Below are 27,261 nucleotides of genomic sequence, written 5' to 3'. Positions count from 1 at the left end.
CTGGAGAAACAGCAACACCAGCAGCAGGTACTGGGGAATTGGAGAGACAGAAACACCAGCAGCAGGTACTGAGGAACAGGAGAGACAGTAACACCAGCAGCAGGTACTGAGGAACAGTAGAGACAGTAACACCAGCAGCATGTACTGAGGAACAGGAGAGACAGTAATACCAGCAGCAGCATGTACTGACGAACTGGAGAGACAGTAACACCAGGAGCAGGTACTGAGGAACAGAAGAGACAGTAACACCAGCAGCAGCAGGTGCTGAGGAACTGGAGAGACAGTAACACCAGCAGCACGTACTGAGCAACTGGAGAAACAGTAAAACCAGGACCAGGTACTGAGGAACAGGAGAGACAGTAACACCAGCAGCAGCAGGTACTGAGGAACAGGAGAGACAGTAACACCAGCAGCATGTACTGACGAACAGGAGAGACAGTAACACCAGCAGCAGGTACTGAGGAACAGTAGAGACAGTAACACCAGCAGCAGATACTGAGAAACAGGAGAGACAGTAACAGCAGCAGCAGATACTGAGGAACAGGAGAGACAGAAACACCAGCAGCAGTTACTGAGGAACAGGAGAGACAGTAACACCAGCACCAGGTACTGAGGAGCACGTGAGAGAGTAACACCAGCATCAGCTACTGAGGAACAGGAGAGACAGTAACACCAGCAGCAGATACTGAGGAACAGGACAGACAGAAACACCAGCAGCAGTTACTGAGGAACAGGAGAGACAGTAACACCAGCAGCAGGTACTGAGGAGCACGTGAGAGAGTAACACCAGCATCAGCTACTGAGGAACAGGAGAGACAGTAACACCAGCAGCAGATACTGAGGAACAGGAGAGACAGTAACACCAGCAGCAGGTACTGAGGAATAGGAGAGACAGTAACACGAGCAGCAGGTACTGAGGAACATGAGAGTCAGTAACACCAGCAGCAGGTACTGAGGAACAGGAGAGATATTAACACCAGCAGCAGCAGGTCCTGAGGAAACGGAGAGACAGTAACACCAGCAGCAGGTACTGAGGGACAGGAGAGACAGTAACACCAGCAGCAGGTACTGAGGAACATGAGAGTCAGTAACACCAGCAGCAGGTACTGATGGACAGGAGAGGCAGTAACATAAGCAGCAGCAGGTATGAGGAAAAGGAGAGACAGTAACAGCAGCAGCAGGTACTGACGAACAGGAGGGACAGTAACAACAGCAGCAGGTACTGAGGAACGGGAGAGACAGTAACACCAGCAGCAGGTACTGAGGAACAGGAGAGACAGTAACACCAGCAGCAGCAGTTACTGATTAACAGGACAGACAGAAACACCAGCAGCAGGTACTGAGGAACAGGAGGGACAGTAACAACAGCAGCAGGTACTGAGGAACGGGAGAGACAGTAACACCAGCAGCAGGTACTGAGGAACAGGAGAGACAGTAACACCAGCAGCAGCAGTTACTGATTAACAGGACAGACAGAAACACCAGCAGCAGGTACTGAGGAACAGGAGGGACAGTAACAACAGCAGCATGTACTGAGGAACGGGAGAGACAGTAACACCAGCAGCAGGTACTGAGGAACAGGAGAGACAGTAACACCAGCAGCAGCAGTTACTGATTAACAGGACAGACAGAAACACCAGCAGCAGGTACTGAGGAACAGGAGGGACAGTAACAACAGCAGCAGGTACTGAGGAACGGGAGAGACAGTAACACCAGCAGCAGGTACTGAGGAACCGGAGAGACAGTAACACCAGCAGCAGGTACTGAGGAACAGGAGAGACAGTAACACCAGCAGCAGGTACTGAGGAACCGGAGAGACAGTAACACCAGCAGCAGGTACTGAGGAACAGGAGAGACAGTAACACCAGCAGCAGCATTACTGATTAACAGGACAGACAGAAACACCAGCAGCAGGTACTGAGGAACAGGAGGGACAGTAACAACAGCAGCAGGTACTGAGGAACGGGAGAGACAGTAACACCAGCAGCAGGTACTGAGGAACCGGAGAGACAGTAACACCAGCAGCAGGTACAGAGGAACAGGAGAGTCAGTAACACCAGCTGAAGGAACTGAGGAGCAGGAGAGACTGTAACACCAGCAGCAGGTACTGAGGAACAGGAGAGACAGTAACACCAGCAGCAGCATTACTGATTAACAGGACAGACAGAAACACCAGCAGCAGGTACTGAGGAACAGGAGGGACAGTAACAACAGCAGCAGGTACTGAGGAACGGGAGAGACAGTAACACCAGCAGCAGGTACTGAGGAACCGGAGAGACAGTAACACCAGCAGCAGGTACAGAGGAACAGGAGAGTCAGTAACACCAGCTGAAGGAACTGAGGAGCAGGAGAGACTGTAACACCAGCAGCAGGTACTGAGGAACAGAATAGATAGTAACACCTGCAGCAGATACTGAGGACCAGGACAGACAGTAACACCAGCAGCAGCAGGAACTGAGGAACAGGAGAGACAGCAACACCAGCAGCAGGTACTGAGGTACAGGAGAGTCAGTAACTCCAGCAGCAGGAACTGAGGAACAGGAGAGACAGTAACACCAGCAGCAGGTACTGAGGAACAGGAGAGTCAGTAACACCAGCTGCAGGAACTGAGGAACAGGAGAGACAGTAACACCAGCAGCAGATACTGAGGAACAGGACAGACAGAAACACCAGCAGCAGGTACTGAGGAACAGGGGAGACAGTAACACCAGCAGCAGGTACTGAGGAACAGGAGAGACAGTAACACCAGCAGCAGATACTGAGGAACAGGACAGACAGAAACACCAGCAGCAGTTACTGAGGAACAGGAGAGACAGTAACACCAGCAGCAGGTACTGAGGAGCACGTGAGAGAGTAACACCAGCATCAGCTACTGAGGAACAGGAGAGACAGTAACACCAGCAGCAGATACTGAGGAACAGGACAGACAGAAACACCAGCAGCAGTTACTGAGGAACGGGACAGACAGAAACACCAGCAGCAGGTACTGAGGAACAGGAGAGACAGTAACACCAGCAGCAGATACTGAGGAACAGGACAGACAGAAACACCAGCAGCAGGTACTGAGGAACAGGAGAGACAGTAACACCAGCAGCAGATACTGAGGAACAGGACAGACAGAAACACCAGCAGCAGTTACTGAGGAACAGGAGAGACAGTAACACCAGCAGCAGGTACTGAGGAGCACGTGAGAGAGTAACACCAGCATCAGCTACTGAGGAACAGGAGAGACAGTAACACCAGCAGCAGATACTGAGGAACAGGACAGACAGAAACACCAGCAGCAGTTACTGAGGAACGGGACAGACAGAAACACCAGCAGCAGGTACTGAGGAACAGGAGAGACAGTAACACCAGCAGCAGATACTGAGGAACAGGACAGACAGAAACACCTGCAGCAGATACTGAGGACCAGGACAGACAGTAACACCAGCAGCAGCAGGAACTGAGGAACAGGAGAGACAGTAACACCAGCAGCAGGTAACTGAGGAACAGGAGAGACAGAAAAACCAGCAGCAGCAGGTACTGAGGAACAGGAGAGACAGTAACACCAGCAGCAGGTACTGAGGAATAGGAGAGTCAGTAACACCAGCAGCAGGTTCTGAGGAACAGGAGAGACAGTAACACCAGCAGCAGGTACTGTGGAACGGGAGAGACAGTAACACTAGCAGCAGGTACTGAGGAACAGGACGGACAGAAACACCAGCAGCAGCAGGTACTGAGGAACAGGAGAGACAGTAACACCAGCAGCAGATACTGAGGAACGGTAGTGACAGTAACACCAGCAGCAGGTACTGAGGAACAGGAGAGACAGCAACACCAGCAACAGCAGCAGGTACTGAGGAACAGGACAGACAGTAACACCAGCAGCATGTAATGTGGAACAGTAGAGACACTCACACCAGCAGGAATACTGAGGAACAGGAGAGACAGTAACACCAGCAGCAGGTAACTGCAGAACAGGAGAGACAGTAACACCAGCAGCAGGTACTGAGGAACAGGAGAGACAGTAACACCAGCAGCAGATACTGAGCAATGGACAGACAGGAACTGGAGAGACAGTAACACCAGCAGCAGGTACTGAGGAACAGGAGACACAGAAACACCAGCAGCAGGTACTGAGGAACAGGAGAGACAGTAACACCAGCAGCATGTATTGAGGAACAGGAGAGACAGTAACACTAGCGGCAGGTACTGTGGAACTGCAGAGAAAGTAACACCAGCAGCAGGGACTGAGGAACAGGAGAGACAGTAACACCAGCAGCAGGTACTGAGGAACAGGAGAGACAGTAACACCAGCAGCAGGTACTGCGGAACAGGAGAGACAGTAACACCAGCAGCAGCTACTGAGGAACAGGGCAGACAGTAACACCAGCAGCAGCAGGAACTGAGGAACAGGAGAGACAGTAACACCAGCAGCAGCAGGTACTGAGGAACAGGAGAGACAGTAACACCAGCAGCAGCTACTGAGGAACAGCAGAGACAGAAACACCAGCAGCCGGTACTGAAGAACACGAGAGATATTAACACCAGTAGCAGGTACTGAGGAACAGGGGAGACAGTAACACCACCAGCAGGTCCTGAGGAACAGGATAGACTGTAACACCAGCAGCAGGTAATGACGAACATGAGAGACAGAAACACCAGCAGCAGATACTGAGGAACAGGAGAGGCAACAACACCAGCAGCAGCAGGTAATGAGGAACAAGAGAGACAGTAACACCAGCAGCCAGTACTGAGGAACAGGAGAGACAGTGACACCAGCAGGAGCAGGTACTGAAGAACAGGGGAGACAGTAACACCAGCAGCAGGGACTGAGGAACAGGAGCGACAGTAACACCAGCAGGTGCAGGTTCTGAGGAACAGGAGAGACAGTAACACCAGCAGCAGCATGTACTTAGGAACAGGAGAGACAGTAACACCAGCAGCAGGTAACTGAGGAACAGGAGAGACAGAAACACCAGCAGCAGGTACTGAGGAACAGGAGAGACAGTAACACCAGCAGCAGCAGGTACTGAGGAACAGGAGAGACAGTAACACCAGAAGCAGCAGGTACTGAGGAACAGGAAAGACAGTAACACCAGCAGCAGGTACTGAGGAACTGGAGAGACAGCAACACCAGCAGCAGGTACTGAGGAACAGGAGAGACAGTAATACCAGCAGCACCATGTACTGACGAACTGGAGAGACAATAACACCAGCAGCAGGTAAGTGAGGAACAGGAGAGACTGAAACACCAGCAGCAGGTACAGAGAAACAGGAGAGACAGTAACACCAGCAGGAGCATGTACTGAGGAACAGGAAAGACAGTAACACCAGCAGCAGGTAACTGAGGAACAGGAGAGACAGAAACACCAGCAGCAGGTACTGAGGAACAGGGGAGACAGTAACACCAGCAGCAGGTACTGAGGAACAGGAGAGACAGTAACACCAGCAGCAGATACTGAGGAACAGGAGAGACAGAAACACCAGCAGCAGCAGGTACTGAGGAACAGGAGAGACAGAAACACCAGCAGCAGGTACTGAGGAACAGGAGAGACAGTAACACCAGCAGCAGATACTGAGGAACAGGAGAGACAGTAACACCAGCAGCAGCAGGTACTGAGGAACAGGACAGACAGAAACACCAGCAGCAGGTACTGAGGAACAGGAGAGACAGTAACACCAGCAGCAGATACTGAGGAACAGGACAGACAGAAACACCAGCAGCAGTTACTGAGGAACAGGAGAGACAGTAACACCAGCAGCAGGTACTGAGGAGCACGTGAGAGAGTAACACCAGCATCAGCTACTGAGGAAAAGGAGAGACAGTAACACCAGCAGCAGGTAACTGAGGAACAGGAGAGACAGAAAAACCAGCAGCAGCAGGTACTGAGGAACAGGAGAGACAGTAACACCAGCAGCAGGTACTGAGGAATAGGAGAGTCAGTAACACCAGCAGCAGGTTCTGAGGAACAGGACAGACAGAAACACCAGCAGCAGCATGTAGTGAGTTACAGGAGAGACAGTAACACCAGCAGCAGGTACTGTGGAACGGGAGAGACAGTAACACTAGCAGCAGGTACTGAGGAACAGGACGGACAGAAACACCAGCAGCAGCAGGTACTGAGGAACAGGAGAGACAGTAACACCAGCAGCAGGTACTGAGGAACAGGAGAGACAGCAACACCAGCAGCAGCAGCAGGTACTGAGGAACAGGACAGACAGTAACACCAGCAGCATGTAATGTGGAACAGTAGAGACACTCACACCAGCAGGAATACTGAGGAACAGGAGAGACAGTAACACCAGCAGCAGGTAACTGCAGAACAGGAGAGACAGTAACACCAGCAGCAGGTACTGAGGAACAGGAGACACAGAAACACCAGCAGCAGGTACTGAGGAACAGGAGAGACATTAACAGCAGTAGCGGGTACTGAGGAACAGGAGAGACAGTAACACTAGCGGCAGGTACTGTGGAACTGCAGAGAAAGTAACACCAGCAGCAGGGACTGAGGAACAGGAGAGACAGTAACACCAGCAGCAGGTACTGAGGAACAGGAGAGACAGTAACGCCAGCAGCAGGTATTGAGGAACAGGAGAGACAGTAACACCAGCAGCAGAACCTGAGGAACAGGGCAGACAGTAACACCAGCAGCAGCAGGTACTGAGGAACAGGAGAGACAGTAACACCAGCAGCAGCAGGTACTGAGGAACAGGAGAGACAGTAACACCAGCAGCAGCTACTGAGGAACAGCAGAGACAGAAACACCAGCAGCCGGTACTGAAGAACACGAGAGATATTAACACCAGTAGCAGGTACTGAGGAACAGGAGAGACAGTAACACCACCAGCAGGTCCTGAGGAACAGGATAGACTGTAACACCAGCAGCAGGTAATGACGAACATGAGAGACAGAAACACCAGCAGCAGATACTGAGGAACAGGAGAGGCAACAACACCAGCAGCAGCAGGTAATGAGGAACAAGAGAGACAGTAAGACCAGCAGCCAGTACTGAGGAACAGGAGAGACAGTGACACCAGCAGGAGCAGGTACTGAAGAACAGGGGAGACAGTAACACCAGCAGCAGGGACTGAGGAACAGGAGAGACAGAAACACCAGCAGCAGGTACTGAGGAACAGGAAAGACAGCAACACCAGCAGCAGGTACTGAGGAACAGGAGAGACAGTAACACCAGCAGCAGCATGTACTGAGGAACAGGAGAGACAGTAACACCAGCAGCAGCATGTACTGAGGAACAGGAGAGACAGTAACACCAGCAGCAGGTAACTGAGGAACAGGAGAGACAGAAACACCAGCAGCAGGTACTGAGGAACAGGAAAGACAGCAACACCAGCAGCAGGTACTGAGGAACAGGAGAGACAGTAACACCAGCAGCAGCATGTACTGAGGAACAGGAGAGACAGTAACACCAGCAGCAGCATGTACTGACGAACTGGAGAGACAATAACACCAGCAGCAGGTAAGTGAGGAACAGGAGAGACTGAAACACCAGCTGCAGCAGGTACTGAGGAACAGGAAAGACAGCAACACCAGCAGCAGGTACTGAGGAACAGGAGAGACAGTAACACCTGCAGGAGCAGGTTCTGCGGAACAGGAGAGACAGTAACACCAGCAGCAGGTACTGAGGAACAGAAGATTCAGTAACACCAGCAGCAGGTACTGAGGAACATAAGAGACAGTAACACCAGCAGCAGGTACTGAGGGACAGGAGAGACAGTAACACCAGCAGCAGGAACTGAGGAACAGGAGGGACAGTAACACCAGCAGCAGGTACTGAGGAAAAGGAGTGACAGTAACACCAGCAGCAGGTACTGACGAACAGGAGAGACAGTAACACCAGCAGCAGCAGTTACTGATTAACAGGACAGACAGAAACACCAGCAGCAGGTACTGAGGAACAGGAGAGACAGTAACACCAGCAGCAGGTACTGAGGAAAAGGAGAGACAGTAACACCAGCAGCAGGTACTGAGGAAAAGGAGAGACAGTAACACCAGCAGCAGATACTGAAGAACAGGAGAGACAAAAACACCAGCAGCTGCAGTTACTGAAGAACAGGAGAGACAGTAACACCAGCAGCAGGTACTGAGGGACAGGAGAGACAGTAACACCAGCAGCAGCAGGTACTGAGGAACAGGACAGACAGAAACACCAGCAACAGGTACTGAGGAACAGGAGGGACAGTAACACCAGTAGCAGGTACTGAGGAACAGGAGAGACAGTAACACCAGCAGCAGGTACTGAGGAACAGGAGGGACAGTAACACCAGCAGTAGCAGGTACTGAGGAACAGGAGAGACAGTAACACCAGCAGCAGGTACTGAGGAACAGGAGGGACAGTAACACCAGCAGCAGCAGGTACTGAGGAACAGGGGAGACAGTAACACCAGCAGCAGCAGGTACTGAGGAACAGGAGAGTCAGTAACACCAGCAGCAGGTACTGAGGAACAGGAGGGACAGTAACACCAGCAGCAGCAGGTACTGAGGAACAGGAGGTACAGTAACACCAGCAGCAGGTACTGAGGAACAGGAGGGACAGTAACACCAGCAGCAGCAGGTACTGAGGAACAGGGGAGACAGTAACACCAGCAGCAGCAGGTACTGAGGAACAGGAGAGACAGTAACACCAGCAGCAGCAGGTACTGAGGAACAGGAGACACAGAAACACCAGCAGCAGGTACTGAGGAACAGGAGAGACATTAACAGCAGTAGCGGGTACTGAGGAACAGGAGAGACAGTAACACTAGCGGCAGGTACTGTGGAACTGCAGAGAAAGTAACACCAGCAGCAGGGACTGAGGAACAGGAGAGACAGTAACACCAGCAGCAGGTACTGAGGAACAGGAGAGACAGTAACGCCAGCAGCAGGTATTGAGGAACAGGAGAGACAGTAACACCAGCAGCAGAACCTGAGGAACAGGGCAGACAGTAACACCAGCAGCAGCAGGTACTGAGGAACAGGAGAGACAGTAACACCAGCAGCAGCAGGTACTGAGGAACAGGAGAGACAGTAACACCAGCAGCAGCTACTGAGGAACAGCAGAGACAGAAACACCAGCAGCCGGTACTGAAGAACACGAGAGATATTAACACCAGTAGCAGGTACTGAGGAACAGGAGAGACAGTAACACCACCAGCAGGTCCTGAGGAACAGGATAGACTGTAACACCAGCAGCAGGTAATGACGAACATGAGAGACAGAAACACCAGCAGCAGATACTGAGGAACAGGAGAGGCAACAACACCAGCAGCAGCAGGTAATGAGGAACAAGAGAGACAGTAAGACCAGCAGCCAGTACTGAGGAACAGGAGAGACAGTGACACCAGCAGGAGCAGGTACTGAAGAACAGGGGAGACAGTAACACCAGCAGCAGGGACTGAGGAACAGGAGAGACAGAAACACCAGCAGCAGGTACTGAGGAACAGGAAAGACAGCAACACCAGCAGCAGGTACTGAGGAACAGGAGAGACAGTAACACCAGCAGCAGCATGTACTGAGGAACAGGAGAGACAGTAACACCAGCAGCAGCATGTACTGAGGAACAGGAGAGACAGTAACACCAGCAGCAGGTAACTGAGGAACAGGAGAGACAGAAACACCAGCAGCAGGTACTGAGGAACAGGAAAGACAGCAACACCAGCAGCAGGTACTGAGGAACAGGAGAGACAGTAACACCAGCAGCAGCATGTACTGAGGAACAGGAGAGACAGTAACACCAGCAGCAGCATGTACTGACGAACTGGAGAGACAATAACACCAGCAGCAGGTAAGTGAGGAACAGGAGAGACTGAAACACCAGCTGCAGCAGGTACTGAGGAACAGGAAAGACAGCAACACCAGCAGCAGGTACTGAGGAACAGGAGAGACAGTAACACCTGCAGGAGCAGGTTCTGCGGAACAGGAGAGACAGTAACACCAGCAGCAGGTACTGAGGAACAGGAGAGACAGTAACACCAGCAGCAGGTACTGAGGGACAGGAGAGACAGTAACACCAGCAGCAGGAACTGAGGAACAGGAGGGACAGTAACACCAGCAGCAGGTACTGAGGAAAAGGAGTGACAGTAACACCAGCAGCAGGTACTGACGAACAGGAGAGACAGTAACACCAGCAGCAGCAGTTACTGATTAACAGGACAGACAGAAACACCAGCAGCAGGTACTGAGGAACAGGAGAGACAGTAACACCAGCAGCAGGTACTGAGGAAAAGGAGAGACAGTAACACCAGCAGCAGGTACTGAGGAAAAGGAGAGACAGTAACACCAGCAGCAGATACTGAAGAACAGGAGAGACAAAAACACCAGCAGCTGCAGTTACTGAAGAACAGGAGAGACAGTAACACCAGCAGCAGGTACTGAGGGACAGGAGAGACAGTAACACCAGCAGCAGCAGGTACTGAGGAACAGGACAGACAGAAACACCAGCAACAGGTACTGAGGAACAGGAGGGACAGTAACACCAGTAGCAGGTACTGAGGAACAGGAGAGACAGTAACACCAGCAGCAGGTACTGAGGAACAGGAGGGACAGTAACACCAGCAGTAGCAGGTACTGAGGAACAGGAGAGACAGTAACACCAGCAGCAGGTACTGAGGAACAGGAGGGACAGTAACACCAGCAGCAGCAGGTACTGAGGAACAGGGGAGACAGTAACACCAGCAGCAGGTACTGAGGAACAGGAGAGTCAGTAACACCAGCAGCAGGTACTGAGGAACAGGAGGGACAGTAACACCAGCAGCAGCAGGTACTGAGGAACAGGAGGTACAGTAACACCAGCAGCAGGTACTGAGGAACAGGAGGGACAGTAACACCAGCAGCAGCAGGTACTGAGGAACAGGGGAGACAGTAACACCAGCAGCAGCAGGTACTGAGGAACAGGAGAGACAGTAACACCAGCAGCAGCAGGTACTGAGGAACAGGAGGGACAGTAACACCAGCAGCAGCAGGTACTGAGGAACAGGAGAGACAGTAACACCAGCAGCAGCAGGTACTGAGGAACAGGAGAGTCAGTAACACCAGCAGCAGGTACTGAGGAACAGGAGGGACAGTAACACCAGCAGCAGCAGGTACTGAGGAACAGGAGGTACAGTAACACCAGCAGCAGGTACTGAGGAACAGGAGGGACAGTAACACCAGCAGCAGCAGGTACTGAGGAACAGGGGAGACAGTAACACCAGCAGCAGCAGGTACTGAGGAACAGGAGAGACAGTAACACCAGCAGCAGCAGGTACTGAGGAACAGGAGGGACAGTAACACCAGCAGCAGCAGGTACTGAGGAACAGGAGAGACAGTAACACCAGCAGCAGCAGGTACTGAGGAACAGGAGGTACAGTAACACCAGCAGCAGGTACTGAGGAACAGGAGGGACAGTAACACCAGCAGCAGCAGGTACTGAGGAACAGGAGGTACAGTAACACCAGCAGCAGGTACTGAGGAACAGGAGGGACAGTAACACCAGCAGCAGCAGGTACTGAGGAACAGGGGAGACAGTAACACCAGCAGCAGCAGGTACTGAGGAACAGGAGAGACAGTAACACCAGCAGCAGCAGGTACTGAGGAACAGGAGAGACAGTAACACCAGCAGCAGCAGGTACTGAGGAACAGGGGAGACAGTAACACCAGCAGCAGGTACTGCGGAACAGGAGAGACAGTAACACCAGCAGCCGGGTGCACATGCCCCACTGTCTCTTGCTGCTTCACCGAGAAATGAGGACCCTGCCCTTGGGGCCCATTGGTTGGCTCTGCTGCCTCATTGTCCCTGGGTTCACATTGCTCCCTTGGTCCTCTGTCTCTGTGGTGTTTGTACCTTCTCCCTCTGTCTGTGCAAGCTTCCTCAGGTATTCCAGTTTCCTTCCTCAGTCCAAAGATGTGTACGTGCGGTGGATTGGCAAAATGTCCAGCGATGGGCCGGCGTTGATGGATTAGCCTTGGGAAATGCTGGGGCGTGTCTGGGTGCCATGTTCTTCAGACAGTCAGTGCAGACACAATGAGCCCAACTGGCGTCATTCAGAAGTGTCCAGATTCAATGATTCAAAGTATAGGTGCAGCAACCCAGCTGGACGATGGCCAGGCCAGAGTTTCTCAGGAGACAATCAGCCCCTTCAACATGCCTCATCGGGCTCGGGCTGTCCTGATTATTGCTGACATCAGGTGGCTGCAGACCCAGTCGCCAAGGTGGGCACACATTGCCAGTGACAGCCCAGGTGCCTGTCTCTGCCAGGGCCACATCCTGGGTCACTTTCTCTCCAGGAAGCAGCATGTTCTCTGACAAGGAGAGCGCCAAGACTTGGGTGGATAGGTAGAAGGGACAACATTTGGTGGAGCTAGCTGAGAGGTATCGGGATGAGGGGGCACTGATGGGACAGTGTCTCCCGGAACACGGCACTTGTTGTAGTGATTTGGCTAGTCCCTGAGAAGGGAGGAGTGCCTGGAGCTGCAAAGGGTGCTGGTTTGAGGTGTGTGATTGAGTACAGTACAGTGGAAATACACCTCGATTAGTAATCCAGAGACCAAGGCTGATCACCATGGTTTCAAATGCATTTTTCAACAGATGGAATTTACAATCAATTAATTTATTAATCATGGAATGCAAATCTAAACTTGGTGACCATGGTAACACTCGTTATTTGTTGCAAAACCACATCTGGAACTTAATCTGAGGACTGGCCTTCTTACTCCTGAGGGAGTCCACTGAGGGTTCACCAGACTCACCCCTGGGATAGCAGGGCTGACAGATGAGGAAGGATTGGATCAACTGGCCTTGTGCTCACTGGAGTTTAGAAGCACAAGGGGCAATCTCATAGAAATATAACATTCTGATCGGACGCAGGAAGAGCACGGTGGCCCAGTGGTGAGCACTGCTGCCTCACAGTGCCAGGGACCCAGGTTCGAATCCAGGCTCCACAAGGTAGCAAGTCCGTCAGCTGCAACATCAAAGCCCCTAACTTCTACCCAAAAAGGGCCGATTACATCAGAGAGATGATGTCCATCAACTGGAATGGGATGCCAGTCAGCTCCTGTCTGGCCTGTAGCATCCGATGCCGCTGAGCCCTGTCATGCACAAGGAAAGCTTCTTCCTCCCCACATTCCTTGCCCCCCCCCCCCCCCACCCATCCCTCTAGTTCCTCAACATCTAACACCTTTGTCTCACTGTCTGCTCCAGTTGTGCATAGCCCATAGCTCAGTGGTTAGCACTGCTGCCTCACAGCGCCAGGGACACTGGTTCAAATCCAGCCTCAGGTGACCGTCTGTGTGGAGTTTGCACGTTCTCCCCGTGTCTGCGTGGGTTTCCTCCGGGTGCTCCGGTTTCCTCCCACAGTCCAAAGATGTGCAGATTAGGTGAATTGGCCATGATAAATTGCCCATGATAAATTGCCCATAGTGTTAGATGCATTAGTCACAGGTAAATATAAGGTAGGGGAATGGGTTGGGTGGGTTACTTTTCAGAGGGTTGGGGTAAAGGGCCTGTTTCCACACTTTAGGGACTCTATTCTATGACGCAGCACACTCTATCCAGAGCGCACTGATGGCCAGAACCCCATACCCAACACCCCCAAATCAGCCACCTGTCACCCAAAACCCCATTCCCCTGATCAATAACCCCACCCAGTTCCCCCACCTCTCACACAGCACCCTTCTTCAGAACCAGTGGTAGCTGGGAAAAGGTTGGTATATATACTGAAAATGGGTTGGGGGAGAGGGAAAGGAGTAAATGATAGGTGGAGATAAAGCCCAGAGAGAGAAACATGGTTGGGCACACTTGCGCCCACACCTCCCCCCTTACTTCCCTCCAAGGCCCCAAGGGATCCTTCCATATCCACCACAAATTCACCTGCACCTCCACACACATCATTTACTGTATCCGCTGCACCCGATGTGGCCTCCTATACATTGGGGAGACAGGCCGCCTACTTGCGGAACGTTTCAGAGAACACCTCTGGGACACCCAGACCAACCAACCCAACCACCCTGTGGCTCAACACTTCAACTCCCCCTCCCACTCCACCAAGGACATGCAGGTCCGTGGACTCGTCCATCGCCAAACCATAGCAACACGACGGCTGGAGGAAGAGCGCCTCATCTTCTGCCTGGGAACCCTCCAACCACAAGGGATGAACTCAGATTTCACCAGTTTCCTCATTTCCCCTCCCCCCACCTTGTCTCAGTCCCAACCCTCGAACTCAGCACCGCCTTCCTAACCTGCAATCTTCTTCCTGACCTCTCCGCCTCCACCCCACTCCGGCCTATCACCCTCACCTTGACCTCCTTCCACCTATCGCATTTCCAACGCCCCTCCCCCAAGTCCTTCCTCCCTACCTTTTATCTTAGCCTGCTGGACACACTTTCCTCATTCCTGAAGAAGGGCTCATGCCCGAAACGTCGATTCTCCTGTTCCTTGGATACTGCCTGACCTGCTGCGCTTTTCCAGCAACACATTTTCAGACATAAAGGAATGAGTGAAGGTCAGCCTCAGGGCACAAGTAGCCGCTAATAGGGACTGCTGGTTGCTGACAATGAACCCACTGTGTGTGGTAGCAGTTCATGTGATGACAAGGGCTGGTTTGTGACAATTGGGGTGAGGACATGGGAGAAGATGTTCAGGCCTTGAAATGATCAAAGTCAATGTTGAGTCCAGAAGGATGAGAGTTCCTAAAGCAGAAAATGACGTGCTGTTCTTCCGGTTGGCATGGAGCTCCATCAGAACACTGCAGCAAGCCCGACAGAGAGATATTGGCCAGGGACCACAGTGGTGGATTGAAATAGCTGGCAACTGGAAGGCTCAGGGTCATTTTCTGGCACAGGACAAAAGGGGGTGGGGGGGGGGTGGGGGGGGGGGGGGGGTGGGGGGTGGGGTGTGGGGGGGGGGGGGGGGGGGAGGGAAGCAGGCGGATGCTTTAGGATAACCAGGCTGGACGAACACCATCATTCATTGGATGAGCCAATATCCCAATGGATATCTAGAGTTGTGACATCCACTTATTAGGATTATCAAGGGGTTGTACATCGTAGCTTCCAATGCAGAGGTGGGATTCTCACACAAAACAGAACATTGACCCTCAATCATTATGGCCTTGGGGCATCAAAGCTCAACTGCTTGGAGTGATCATGTTTGAAGACATTTCCTGACACATCGCTCTCTGGTAAACCTGGATGTTATAAGCCCCTGTGACTTCAGGTCTAAACACCGGTGTGTCTCTGACATGAATCAAATTAAAATAGAACATTGGAAATCAACAAGTCAAGAGAGTTAATCTCTCAGACCATGAGTTAATCTCTCAGACCATGATGGTTGGGGGTGCGAGTTGCCTGAGTCATTGGGTGAGCTGTAGCTAGACACTTGGGATTTACAGCCAGTCACATGGTCCAGTGCAATCAATGCCAGAGAGAAACCTACAGGATCACCACAGTTTCCGATCTGTGCTGAGTCCCCCTTGGCATGATTGAATGTCTCTACAAAGATGAACAGCTAGGACCCAGAACTTTCTGACCTTTAGTGCAGTAGATGGAGACACTTGGGTGGGAATACTGGTCACCATTTCAGTGCTCATTTATCTAGTGTCTGCTCCATGTCGTTCCCTCAGCGCCCAATATTTACATTCATTTCCAATGGTCTTGGGTACATTCTCGTGTCTTACTAGGAAACGCGGTGCGACCATGCGACGCTAAGGTTAAAGGACCTTGTCAGTTACTGTTTCAAGAAACTCTGGGTGAGTTTTTCCTCCTAAAAGACCTGTCTGACATTTCACCGGGCCAGTTGTTTCAGGATGGTAAACGAGTCAGGCATCTCCCAGTTCCAGCTTATCCTCAGTTTCTACACTGAGTTCTTTTCTGGAGATGCAGCAACGTTGGAAAAGACAAAGGAATCCTGCTTTTAAAAAAAACAGAGACACAGCGGTGGGAAAGTCCTGGATTGTTACTTTATTGCCTTAGTTAGGTGTAGAAAATTTCACTTCAAAATTCAGCGAGCAAAGTGGAACAGTACAATAAATATAACTCATTATTGTCCCCACACTCCTCAAGCTATTTACAGTAGTTTAAGCACAGAATACCCTGTAGCAGAAATGATAAAAAGAGTCACTTATCTTAAAGTTGAATTTTTTTCCCTTGATTAATTGGAGCAGCCTTATAATAAACTGGGTATTCCCCTGGTTTCATCGGGACTAAACGGAGTTCCTGATTCCTCACATAGTGACAGTTAGATTAGTTCAGCCCTGGGTGCAGGCCTCAAGCTTAATGTCCAATTAAGGAGGACAGGCACACTTATTTAATTCATTAATAAGAGGTCTGCAACTGTAGAGTTATGATAAGACCAACGCAGGAACAAGTAGGTAATTGTGAGGGTGCCTCAACATGGAGTCCTCTGAAGGATCAAGCATTCAACATAATAAATCATGTGCCCAACGCCCAAGTTACCCCACCTTGGAAGGGTATACACAATGCCCTGCCATCAGGGGCTAGTTACAAGCTTCAGGTGTTAGACTGCACTCAGCCCGTGGAGTTCTCTGACTGACACTTCCACTTCCCTTAATGCCAACTCTCCAATGGCAGCTGGGTATCCTCCGAAACCAGGAGCAGGGTGGCAGGCCAGCTGGCAGTGACAGCCTGCCTTGGCAACCCTCACCTCTGTGGCAACATAAATGCAGCCTCTTGTGGCCAGCAGGTGAAGGAAACGCTGCCAAGGTATGGAGCTGGGCATGCCCAGTGACACCGGGATGACCACTCACAGCCAGTTTCTCTCTTCCCCTGAAGTACCAGCATAATTCGGTCAATTTTTCAGATTGCTACATCTGCACGGGGAATAAAAACCATTTCGCACCACCAATGGAATATCCTCTCGTACAATTATAGAGTCACTTGGCATGGAAATAGGCCCTTCGGCCCCACACGTCCATGCCAACCAGGTTTCCTAAACTGAATTACTCCCATTTGCCTGCATTTGGCCTACATCCCTCTAAACCTTTCCTATTCATGCTCCTGGACAAATGTCATTTAGATGTTGTCACTGTACCTGCCTCTACCATTTCTTCTGGCAGCTCGTTCCATATACGCACCACATGCTGTATGAAAAAGTTGCCCCTCAGATCCCTTTTAAACCTTTCCCCTCTCATCTTACAACTTGCACACCCCTGCCCTGGGGAAATGACCTTGGCTTATCTGTGCTCTTTGTGATTTTATAAACCCCTCAGCCTCCTATATGCTCCACGGAAAAAAGTCCCGGCCTATCCTTATAACTCAAACCCTCCACTCCTGGTGACATCTTTTTTGGGCACACTTTCCAGTTTAACACCAGCCCTCCTATAGCGGGGCAACCAGAATTGTAAGCAGTACCGACAAACACGGAGTCAAAAAGTGTGGTGTTGGAAAAGCACAGCCAGTCAGGCAGCATCCGAGGAGCAGGAGAGTCGACGTTTTGAGCACAAGCTCTTCATCAGAAATATTCCTGCTCCTCGGATTCTGCCTGACCGGCTGTGCGTTTCCAACACCGCACTCTTCAACTCTGATCTTCAGTCCTCACTTTCTCCCCGTCTCCAGACCACTTCGGGGAGTTATCAAGGGGTTTCCAAACACAAATGAAAGTTTATATGCCCATTAAATTTGACAGAAATGACTTTTTAGTAAACAGGATTATCAAAGGCGAGCATTTGTTTGTGTTACACGGCCTAATGTTATATTCTAGTACTCGGGCAAACATCTAAAACCTCATGAGTGGATTTGACTCTAATAGTCACTAGCAAGAGGAGGGAACAGCTTCTGTTCAGAATCAGTTCAGGCCATGGAGACCAGGGTGTGTGATGTCTGATCCCATTCCTGTGCCCAGGAACACATTGATCACAATCTCCATTCATAACCCAGTGGGTGGTATCTTACATAACTTCATGTGATTAGCCCTACTTCACTGTGGATAAGGATCTGGCCCTTCACACCTATCCAGAAATGGAGGTTTCAGTCCAACGTGAGCACACAGAGGGAATTCACTGTGATCTGCACTGGGCCTTCACCACAGCAAAAAGATAGTCTAATCTAACACAGTCACGTAGGAGAAAAGACTCTACCATTCTGTGCTGACTGGGAGGACATTAAAAAAAAAGAGAAAATAGCACAATGAGAATAGAGTGGCCAGACTTAGTTGAGTTTTTTTAGTTCAGAGCTGGTACTGCAAATCTCTCTCTTTATATCTAGCCCCATTTCCCCTTTCCTATTGGGTCTATTCCGTACAACACAGCATATAAGGGCCACCAGAAATATCTCCACTTGAAAGCTTTACAGATACATTCTGTGGGCTCCATTCTCACTTATATAATCTCTATTGGCTTAGTCCAACCTGGAAATGGTTCCTGCTTCTCCTGTAGCTAAATGGCAATCAAGATCCCAGCATAGCGAGGTATATAACCTGAACAAGGCCAGCAGAGTATTGCACCGTAAGCTACACAGTTCCTTCTACAGGAACTCATGTCTAACGGAAGGCTTCCTTCATCCTAATGCTCACAATCACAGTCATAATGGCAACAACTTGCGTCTATAAAGCACCTTTAATGTAGCAAAGCACATTATCACCCAACATCGTACTGTTGCAGAGCTGAACACCTAGTTAGAGTTTAGGGTAGGCCACCCTCAGAAACATGGGGCAACGCGCAGGTTTGAGGCTGCATTTTAAACAGGGAATTCCAGAGCTTGGGGTCTGTACAGCTGTTGTCATGACAACCGACCATGAGAGAAAGGAAGTGCTCACGGCCAGAATTAGAGGCAAAGGAACTTTGGAAGATTAAGGCTGGAGAGTCCTGCAGAGATACAAGGGGAGGGCGGCTTTGATAACAAAGGTAACGGTGTTTAGGATGGATTGTGCCGGAATGATTTTTCACAAATACAGTCATAAAGTCATAGATACGCACAGCACGGAAACAGACCCTTCAGTCCAACTCGTCCATGCTGACCAGATATCCTAAACAAATCTAGTCCCGTTTGCCAGCACTTGGGTCATATCCCTCTAAACCCTTCCTATTCATAGACCCGTCTAGGCACCTTTTAGATTTTGTAATTGTACCAGACTCCACCACCTCCTGGTGCGAAAAGAACAAACAAAATACAATAGGAACAGGAGTAGGCCATTCTGCCCCTCACACCTGTTCCCTCATTCAGTGAGATCATGGCTGATTAGTCGCCTAACTCCAAATACCTGCATTTGGCTCTCATCCCTTAACAGCCTTTGTTAAACAATTTCTGGGTTCCAGCAGCACTGATCCACAGATTAAAACCTGATTTGATGCTCTCCTGTATGGAAGGCTCGCACCTGTTGCTTTTACCAGGGACCGGGGTCGTGCACCCTTGCTCATTTTGAAAGTGCTACAACTCACTTCAGAGGAGGTGAAATGGACTGATCCGCCCCTAACCCCAGCAGAAGGTTATTCATAATCAGCTAGCAGCTTAGCAGTCCAATCCACCTTCCAGGAAGGCGATGCAATACTAACGAAACTCAACTTCAAAACAAGTACAAAACATGTTTGTCAGGAACAAAATATTAAAACTAAAAATGTAAGAAAATGGTATGACACAGAGGCAGGGACGGGGTATAATAGTGTCCAGTTGTAACTAGCTTGGTGTTGACTCTTGGCTATTGTGTCTATATAGTGTACAAGTGCATCGAATCAGAAATATTTTCACCAAAGAGAAAAATGGGTATGTATTCTACACATCAAAGAGTGTGTTGCTGGAAAAGCACAGCAGGTCAGGCAGCATCCGAGGATTAGGAGAATCGACGTTTCGGGCATAGCCACTTCATCAGGAATGAGGCTTTTGCCCAAAATGTCGATTCTCCTGCTCCTCGGATGCTGCCTGACCTGCTGTGCTTTTCCAGCAACACACTCTTTGATCTCCAGAGTCTGCAGATCTCACTTCCTCCATGTATTCTGTACAGCTTGATTGGCTCAGGGAACCAAAATCTAAGGTGAGGAAGATTTTCACATGAATCTTACACAGTTGGCCAACTCAGGCAAGATAATGCTCACCACTCAGCTTGTTTCAGTGACTCAAACTGAGGGACAAATCCATTTGGTGAGTCCAATTATCAGATCTTTGCCAGGGCTGTTGCCCAGTTAAGGATGGGAGCAGAACCCCAATGGGGGTTGATGTCCAATCAGAGGCACATGGCTACCAATAAAAGGTTTGGTGGGTATGGAGCAAGCCATTGGCAGGTCAGCAATCTGCTAGCAGTGCCAGGTTCTCCTGACATGAGAAAAATACGTGGGGGGTGGGGTAGCCCTTAAAGTGGCCACCGATGTACCTGAACTGCCTGAGCACGATGCTCAGGCTCCTGCTGTTGGTAAAGTGCCATGGTGGCTGCATGTCTCACTGCTCCCCTTCCCCATGCCTTACAACAGCTAACCCACCACCCAGCTCAACGATTTTAAACAGGAAACAGAGCGAGAAAATGATTCCCTGGTGTCGAGAATCTGCACAACGATTTCTCTCTCTGGTTCCCACTCTGCGGATGGAGATGCAGAGTGGTTAAAGCGAGTGCGGTCTTGCAGCAAGCCGAATGTTAGGCTGTAGGGGTGAAAGCATCCCCCTTTGGCGCTTCGACCCTGGAGACTGGCGCAGGAGGAAATTCTCATGGAATGAGCTAACAACATTGCTCTGCATAGCAACAATGGGTAAGGTTCTGGCAGCATTTCTAGCTGATAGCCTGCTTGAATAACACCTTCTAATAAAGCTACCTCCATTTGACTCCGTTAAATAGAGCATGTTGAATTGTACACTGATGCTACTGGCATCAGGAATAGGCAAACATCGCGGAAAGAATTGAATTAGCAACCAGCTCCTCCAATGCTGTTTGAAATTCCTGAACACAGTGTGAAAATAAGAAACCTGATCATGTACTGTGCTTTGACTGACAAGATTATGCTACACAAACTCTGTCTCCCTGAATTACCCACACACCCATCCCACATTCAAAACAGCTAATAGACCACACCATAGGAAGAATTGTGTTAAAAGAAAGCAATCTCCAAGATCCACACTTGGTCAACCCAATTATCATCTGTAAAATGCCGGAGGAAAATATGGAGAAAAAAAACTCTTTAAATCCAGGATGTGGCCATTACAGTGAAAACAATTTGTGCAATTTTTCTCTCCTGTTACTTAGTACAGTCATACATTCTGCAGCGTGAGAGGTGGTAATGCTGCTGCTCTAGAGATGTAAGACGGAGTGTTTCTACACATTTAAAATAAAAGAAGAGGTTTCTCTCAGGGCAGCAATTCTATTAGTAAACAAACCACTGGAATCATTCACCTGGTAAAATAGGAAAGGTGTGTGCGTGTGGATGTGAGAGACAGAGACAGACAGGACTGATGGGGAAGTATATATCTGTCTGTGGATAGATAAGTGACTATGGGTGATCTTTGATTCAAAAATATGGTGCAAAAAACAAAATCTAGACCTCACGTCCAACTTAGCGGATAAGAATTCTGCAGAATGAGCGTTAGAAACTACCTCCATGCGCGAGGTGTTGAATCTAAAGACAGGTGAGCAATGGAGCCAGTGTCAGGAGAAAAAGAGAGAGACATACACTCAAAGCAGAGGGCCACTCCAAATATCACTGGTTTCTCCCCCTGGATGGTACATTTGAGATGTGCTACAAATTAGAAAGGGACAGTCAAATATCATGGTAACCTGCTTTCGGTTAACTTGCTGGCTTTTCCCTATATTGGGACCAAATCCTAAATGGGAGGTGGGGTGGGGGTTTGCAGCAAAATCCCAATTTTACATTTTAGGCAAATGCCATCACTTTATGGCATTTTTAAACCTGCTGCCACTGTCTTTATGCTTCAGATTTGCACAGGCTTATGCATAACAGGAACGAGCAGAAAGGCAAGAGTGGGCGTATGGAACTCCTCCCTGATGCTGCGCATCAGGTCTGCACTCAAATTGGAATCTAACTTTCCCGATTTTTAGTCCCCAATCAGCTGTTTGAAAGACCTGAACGCGTGGCTGCTCCAACTTGTCGCAGTTTGCTCTTGCCTAGATACAGCAGCGTGCAAACTGCAATGAGGAATGATGTAAACATGACTTCCTTACTACAGCAGAGGAGGAGGAGGAGGTGAGCCCGGTTTCCAAGGGAGAGAAGCCAAAAGAAAACAATTAACAAATGACCTTTGTGTCTTTCCCCGAATTTGTGGGTAGTTGCGATAGGGAGCAGCTTCACCAGCAATGATGTCCCATAGCACATCACAAACACAAGCAAAGACACTGTTAGCAGGAAATACTCAGCTAATTACCAGACCATTCTGCAGAATGCTCAAGAATCCCCTTGTTCTGTTTTTAAGCCTTCATTCCAGTTGGCTGTTTTACTGTCACTGACACTCACACATCCATCAAAAACCAGGAGTCCAGTTATTGCACACGTATACACTGAGACAGCTACAAAACTGGGAGATTGCAAGTTGTTCACCCGCACACTCCATGTGTGTCTGATCATGTGGCAGTCATGCACATGACACTCCAGGAGTGAGAATCCCAGGCATTCTCCTAGAACTTCAGCTGTCTTCGCTTCCGGTACTTATTCTCTTCTTCATCTGGAGGAGAGAACGAGAGATTAGAAGGACCCATAGACTGTGTCATTAACCTTACTCAGCACATTATTCAAGAAGTGGATCTGTAGCAGGACGACGTCCTGCACCAATTGAACTTTACTTAAATATGGCTTGAGCTTATGTAATTTTAGTGAGTTGAGAGAAGATGATGTAATTTTACCTTGTTAATACTTTTGAGGCCAAGATTAGACCAGTCTTGTTTCTCAGTGTTTAGACAAAAGTGATTTGAAAAGGTTTTAAAAGTCTTAGCAAATTAGCTAATGGGGGCGTCATACTTGTATTATTTCCTAACTGCATGATTATCTCACTGAAATATTCCTGCTCTTTGGATTATGATGCAGTAATATTCCTCTCCTGATCAATAATGTCCCTCAGTAATATTCCACACAATTAGTCACCCAGTAATATATCGCTCTCAATTACCCCTCAGTAATATTTCTGTGATTGTCCCTCAGTTGCAATTCTCAGATTGACAGGGAATGACACGTTAGGTTTAAAGTAAAGGCATAATATTGTAAAGATAAGTACATCTAGGAAGCTTTCGCCATTTCTTTTTTCTTCACTAGATTCTATGCACGAACCTCAGACATCCTTTACCTTCATATCTTTGGGCCTTTTCTTTAACAATTCACATTGCAATAATGGTTTAAGCCTACCCGAAAATCTTCAATATTTTGTGTCACCTATTATTCCTCTTTTATTAGTCTTATGGCCTTAAACCCAATTTACAAAGAGTTTCCATTCCTAAGCCCATTGTGCTCCCCATCTGTAGTTAGGCTAATGACTAGGGAAAACCTGACTAGAAACAATCTCTCTTTTCCAAACTCTACCTTTTTACAAGGAATGCATTGCTCTATGGACAAGCTGGACATGGATACTCTCTGAATTGGAGTAGTGCATCACTATACAGCCACTCTCTTTCAGAGCTACAATCTCCAAAAACATCTCCTGATTAAAACTGGCAGATTCTAAGGCTACCTAAGCCGGACTGTACCCAAACTCTGAAGTCTTTTTCTTGTCAGGTCGAGTGACACATTGGGAAAAAGACTTTCTATTTCTGGCACTTTTGTTTCAATGTTTTGAGGTCAGGCGTAAGACATGCTCCCTCCCAGCTTCAAGCTTCCCAACATCATAACCTCTTATCCCTCCATGTACTACCTTTTATTGAGCAATTGGGTATAAGCAATAAATCTTCGAGGAGAAAGTGAGGACTGCAGATGCTGGAGATCAGAGCTGAAAAATGTGTTGCTGGAAAAGCGCAGCAGGTCAGACAGCATCCAAGGAGCAGGAGAAGCTCCTGAAGAAGGGCTCATGCCCGAAACGTCGATTCTCCTGCTCCTTGGATGCTGCCTGACCTGCTGCGCTTTTCCAGCAACACATTTTCAGCTATAAGCAATAAATGCGGTCTTAGCAAGTGGCAGCTGTGAAAGTATAAGTAGGAAAACAAAAACTTCAATTTTCTGGCTTCTCAGACAGAGATTACAAATTTGTGCGTGATTTTTTTACTGTGACTTTATTCCTACAGGCAGCTCAACTGAGTCTCAGCAACCATTTCATGAACATCTTCGCAACCAGCAGGCTTATATCTCATCATCTCCCAAAAACTACTTAATCCCAGGTCCCAGAGTGACGAGGATCAAACCTGACAAAAATAAAATCATCTTATAAAAATCTAAGCATTGCTTAGCAATTTAAATCGCGTTACTTTGAAAGGGAAAATCTCACAAAAATGCATCTGTGCTATGTCTACAGTGCTCAGCGATGACTAGTGAATGTCAAACACACAGCCTGTTAATCTGCAGCAATGTATCCTGCTAATGCCCCAGTTACCATAGAAACATCAAGGAGTGCCATTCCATCTCAGTTGAGGAAAAAAAAGATGAATGTTGCAGCAGTAAAAACTTTTATGATAATTTTTAAAAACATTAACAAGCAGGTTCCAAAGGTTAATAAGGCATTCGAAGCAAGAAAGTATTTCAAGATATTCTTCAATATTACGATCGAGCCCTCCACAATCACCTGATGAAGGAGCGTCACTCCGAAAGCTAGTGTGCTTCCAATTAAACCTGTTGGACTATAACCTGGTGTTGTGTGATTTTTAACTTCAATAAATGGGAATCTGCTGACAGGTTTAGTGCTCAAAAGATGGTAGATCTAACAGTGCAACCTTCTCATTTTGAAGTTTCCGTGAGTTGACACTGACTTAAGGCAGAACAGGCCATTTGGTCCATCTGATCTAACAGGGGGTTCATGCCCCACCCAATTCCTCCTACCCTCTCACTATATCCTTCCATCCTTTTGACCCGGAGATGTTTAAAGGCACCTATGCAAATTCTATAGTCTAGCCATCTTCTGGGTATAGAGGTTTCTCCCGAATTCCCTTTTGGATACACATTGGACGTTCCACCAGATTGACTATGTGGAAATTACTTGGAAGTTTGAATTTCTGCTGAGCCATTTCCAAAGCTCCCTGGAAGCCTAGCTGAATGTCTCTGACTTGGAGATGGAATGAGTTAGAAGAGAACAGACATACTTAACAGGATGGTTATCTGGGCGATATTAGATTAAAACCACCTCAAATTCTTTGATAACTCCCCCAGACCCACACCCCATCCTTGTAACTATTAGCCACACCTGATTTCCCACTCAGTCTGGCTCCCCACCACCAGTGACTGACCAACCCCCTGCAAATACTGGGACTGGCCTAGCATTGCCCAGAGACCCTGCATTATGAAAAATGGCCTGGCCCTTCTGAAGACGCCAGTTTCAGAAGGTTCTAGTCTGAATTGCAGAGCTCGGTGTAACAGAAAGGAGGCGGCAATGTGACAGCAATTGCTGGCGCTGGAAGACTTGGAATTCCCAGAATTCCTTCCAATGAGAAGCAGACCAATTTCTAGCTGGAGTGGCGGACATCTTGTACAAAAGGGCGGGACTGCACAGAAATGATCAGGGACAAGGACATGCTCTGGACCAACTTTCATTTATCAGATCAGAGAAGAGTTTCTAAGAGTCTTTTCCCAAGTCGGCCTGGATTTTCATCCCTTGTTTTGCATCTCCTGGGAGAAGATGAGGTTGAGGCTGTATGAAATGTGAAGATAATCATGGTTGTTTGGGACAGGCTGGATTGACAAAAGGTACTTTAATCCTGTTACACCAATCAAAAGACATTTGGACAGGTATGCGAAGAGGAAGGATTTAGAAGGATATGGGACAAATGGAGGTAAATGGGACTAGTTTAGTTTAGGAGACCTAGTTGGCATGGTGGAGTTGGGCCGAAGGGTCTGTTTCTGTGTTATATGACCCTATGTTGACATCACAGCAGCAAAATGAAACATTCCTCTTATCTCTGAAGCCACAGAGGGTTACCATCATACAAAATCATTGCTTAAGAACTTAAACTAAAAAAAAACACAAAGTTAAAGCTGAAATATGTCAAAGAACTGAGTGTGCTGAAGGAGGGTCGCTGGACTCTAAACATTAATTCAGCTTCTCTCTCCACAGAGGCTGTCAGACCTGCTGAGTTTCTCCAGCAATTTGTTTTTGCTACCAGGTTAAAGCATTTTGTCTTGCACCAATCAGGACTGCAATGCAAAAAAAAAACTAAACTGTGACCAGACACACCATTTTATGCTGAATGGGAAGGGGGTGTGAATTGTTTAGACCACGGTTGCTATTTGAGATGCCGTGGGGTCTAAATTGATGTTTCAAAGTTTAAAAGTTCGGTTTCTACTACCTAATTTTATGGGCTGCATGGTGGCTCAGTGGTTAGCACTGCTGCCTCACAGCGCCAGAGACCCGGGTTCAATTCCCGCCTCAGGCGACTGACTGTGTGGAGTTTGCACATTCTCCCCGTGTCTGTGTAGGTTTCCTCCGGGTGCTCCGGTTTCCTCCCACAGTCCAAAGATGTGCAGGTTAGGTGAATTGGCCATGCTAAATTGCCCATAGTGTTAGGCAAGGGGTAAATGTAGGGGTATGGGTGGGTTTCGCTTCGGCGTGTCGGTGTGGACTTGTTGGGCCGAAGGGCCTGGTTCCATACTGTAATCTAATCTAATCTAATTCTGACGAGAGCAAAATGAAGAACTTCAAATGTGTTTTTTTCCCCCCCAGACAAACTCATAAAAGCAATCTCTCCACAAGCAGCACGATGATTTTACAGTCACAGCTTTAAAGAACACAATCAGAGCACTCTTACCTGAGCACAGTCCAAATACACTCCCAGAGAGATATGGCAGCAGGGAGAAAGCAATTAACAGCAAAAGGCAAAGCTAGTATTAGAATCATCGCATTTTAAACATGTATTGACACGCTCAAGTGAACCTGAGCTTCCATCTACGTTATTGGTGTAATGATCAAAAATAGCTTGGAAGAAAATTTAATAATATCCTTCAAAAGGGAACTGGATAAATACTTGAAACCAAAAGAAAAATGCAGGGCTACCGGGAACAACAAGGACTGTGGTGTTAATTGGTTGGCTCTCCCAAAGAGCTAACACAAAGACAGTGGGTTGAATGGCAGTTTGGCAATTACTAGGAGTGTACAAACACGTTGGGCACAATACAGCTGTGTGTGCACTTATGTAGATCGGCAGGAAATGGTGTTGGAAAGTTTTTTGTCTTTGTGCCCTGTTCATTCATGTACAAACCTATTGGTTTTTAAGCTTCAGGTTTTATGTCACA

General features: G+C 48.6%; 1 protein-coding gene across 1 annotated transcript in view; it reads right to left on the bottom strand.

Moving 5' to 3' along the window:
* Positions 1-15,896: 15,896 nt before the first annotated feature.
* atp2a3 (ATPase sarcoplasmic/endoplasmic reticulum Ca2+ transporting 3) overlaps positions 15,897-27,261 on the bottom strand; it is a 203,933-nt gene continuing 192,568 nt past the window's right edge. The window contains exon 21 of the mRNA XM_087977553.1: positions 15,897-22,567. Within this exon, the coding sequence (XP_087833679.1) occupies positions 22,521-22,567 (47 nt within the window). The 3' untranslated portion in view covers positions 15,897-22,520. The remainder of the gene's footprint in view (positions 22,568-27,261) is intronic.

Source organism: Chiloscyllium plagiosum, unplaced genomic scaffold (genome assembly GCF_037043375.1).
Source record: "Chiloscyllium plagiosum isolate Xiang-an unplaced genomic scaffold, Cpla_swu_hap1 HiC_scaffold_31, whole genome shotgun sequence".
Classification (NCBI taxonomy): Eukaryota; Metazoa; Chordata; class Chondrichthyes; order Orectolobiformes; family Hemiscylliidae; genus Chiloscyllium; species Chiloscyllium plagiosum.
This window is presented reverse-complemented; position numbering and strand designations above follow the sequence as displayed.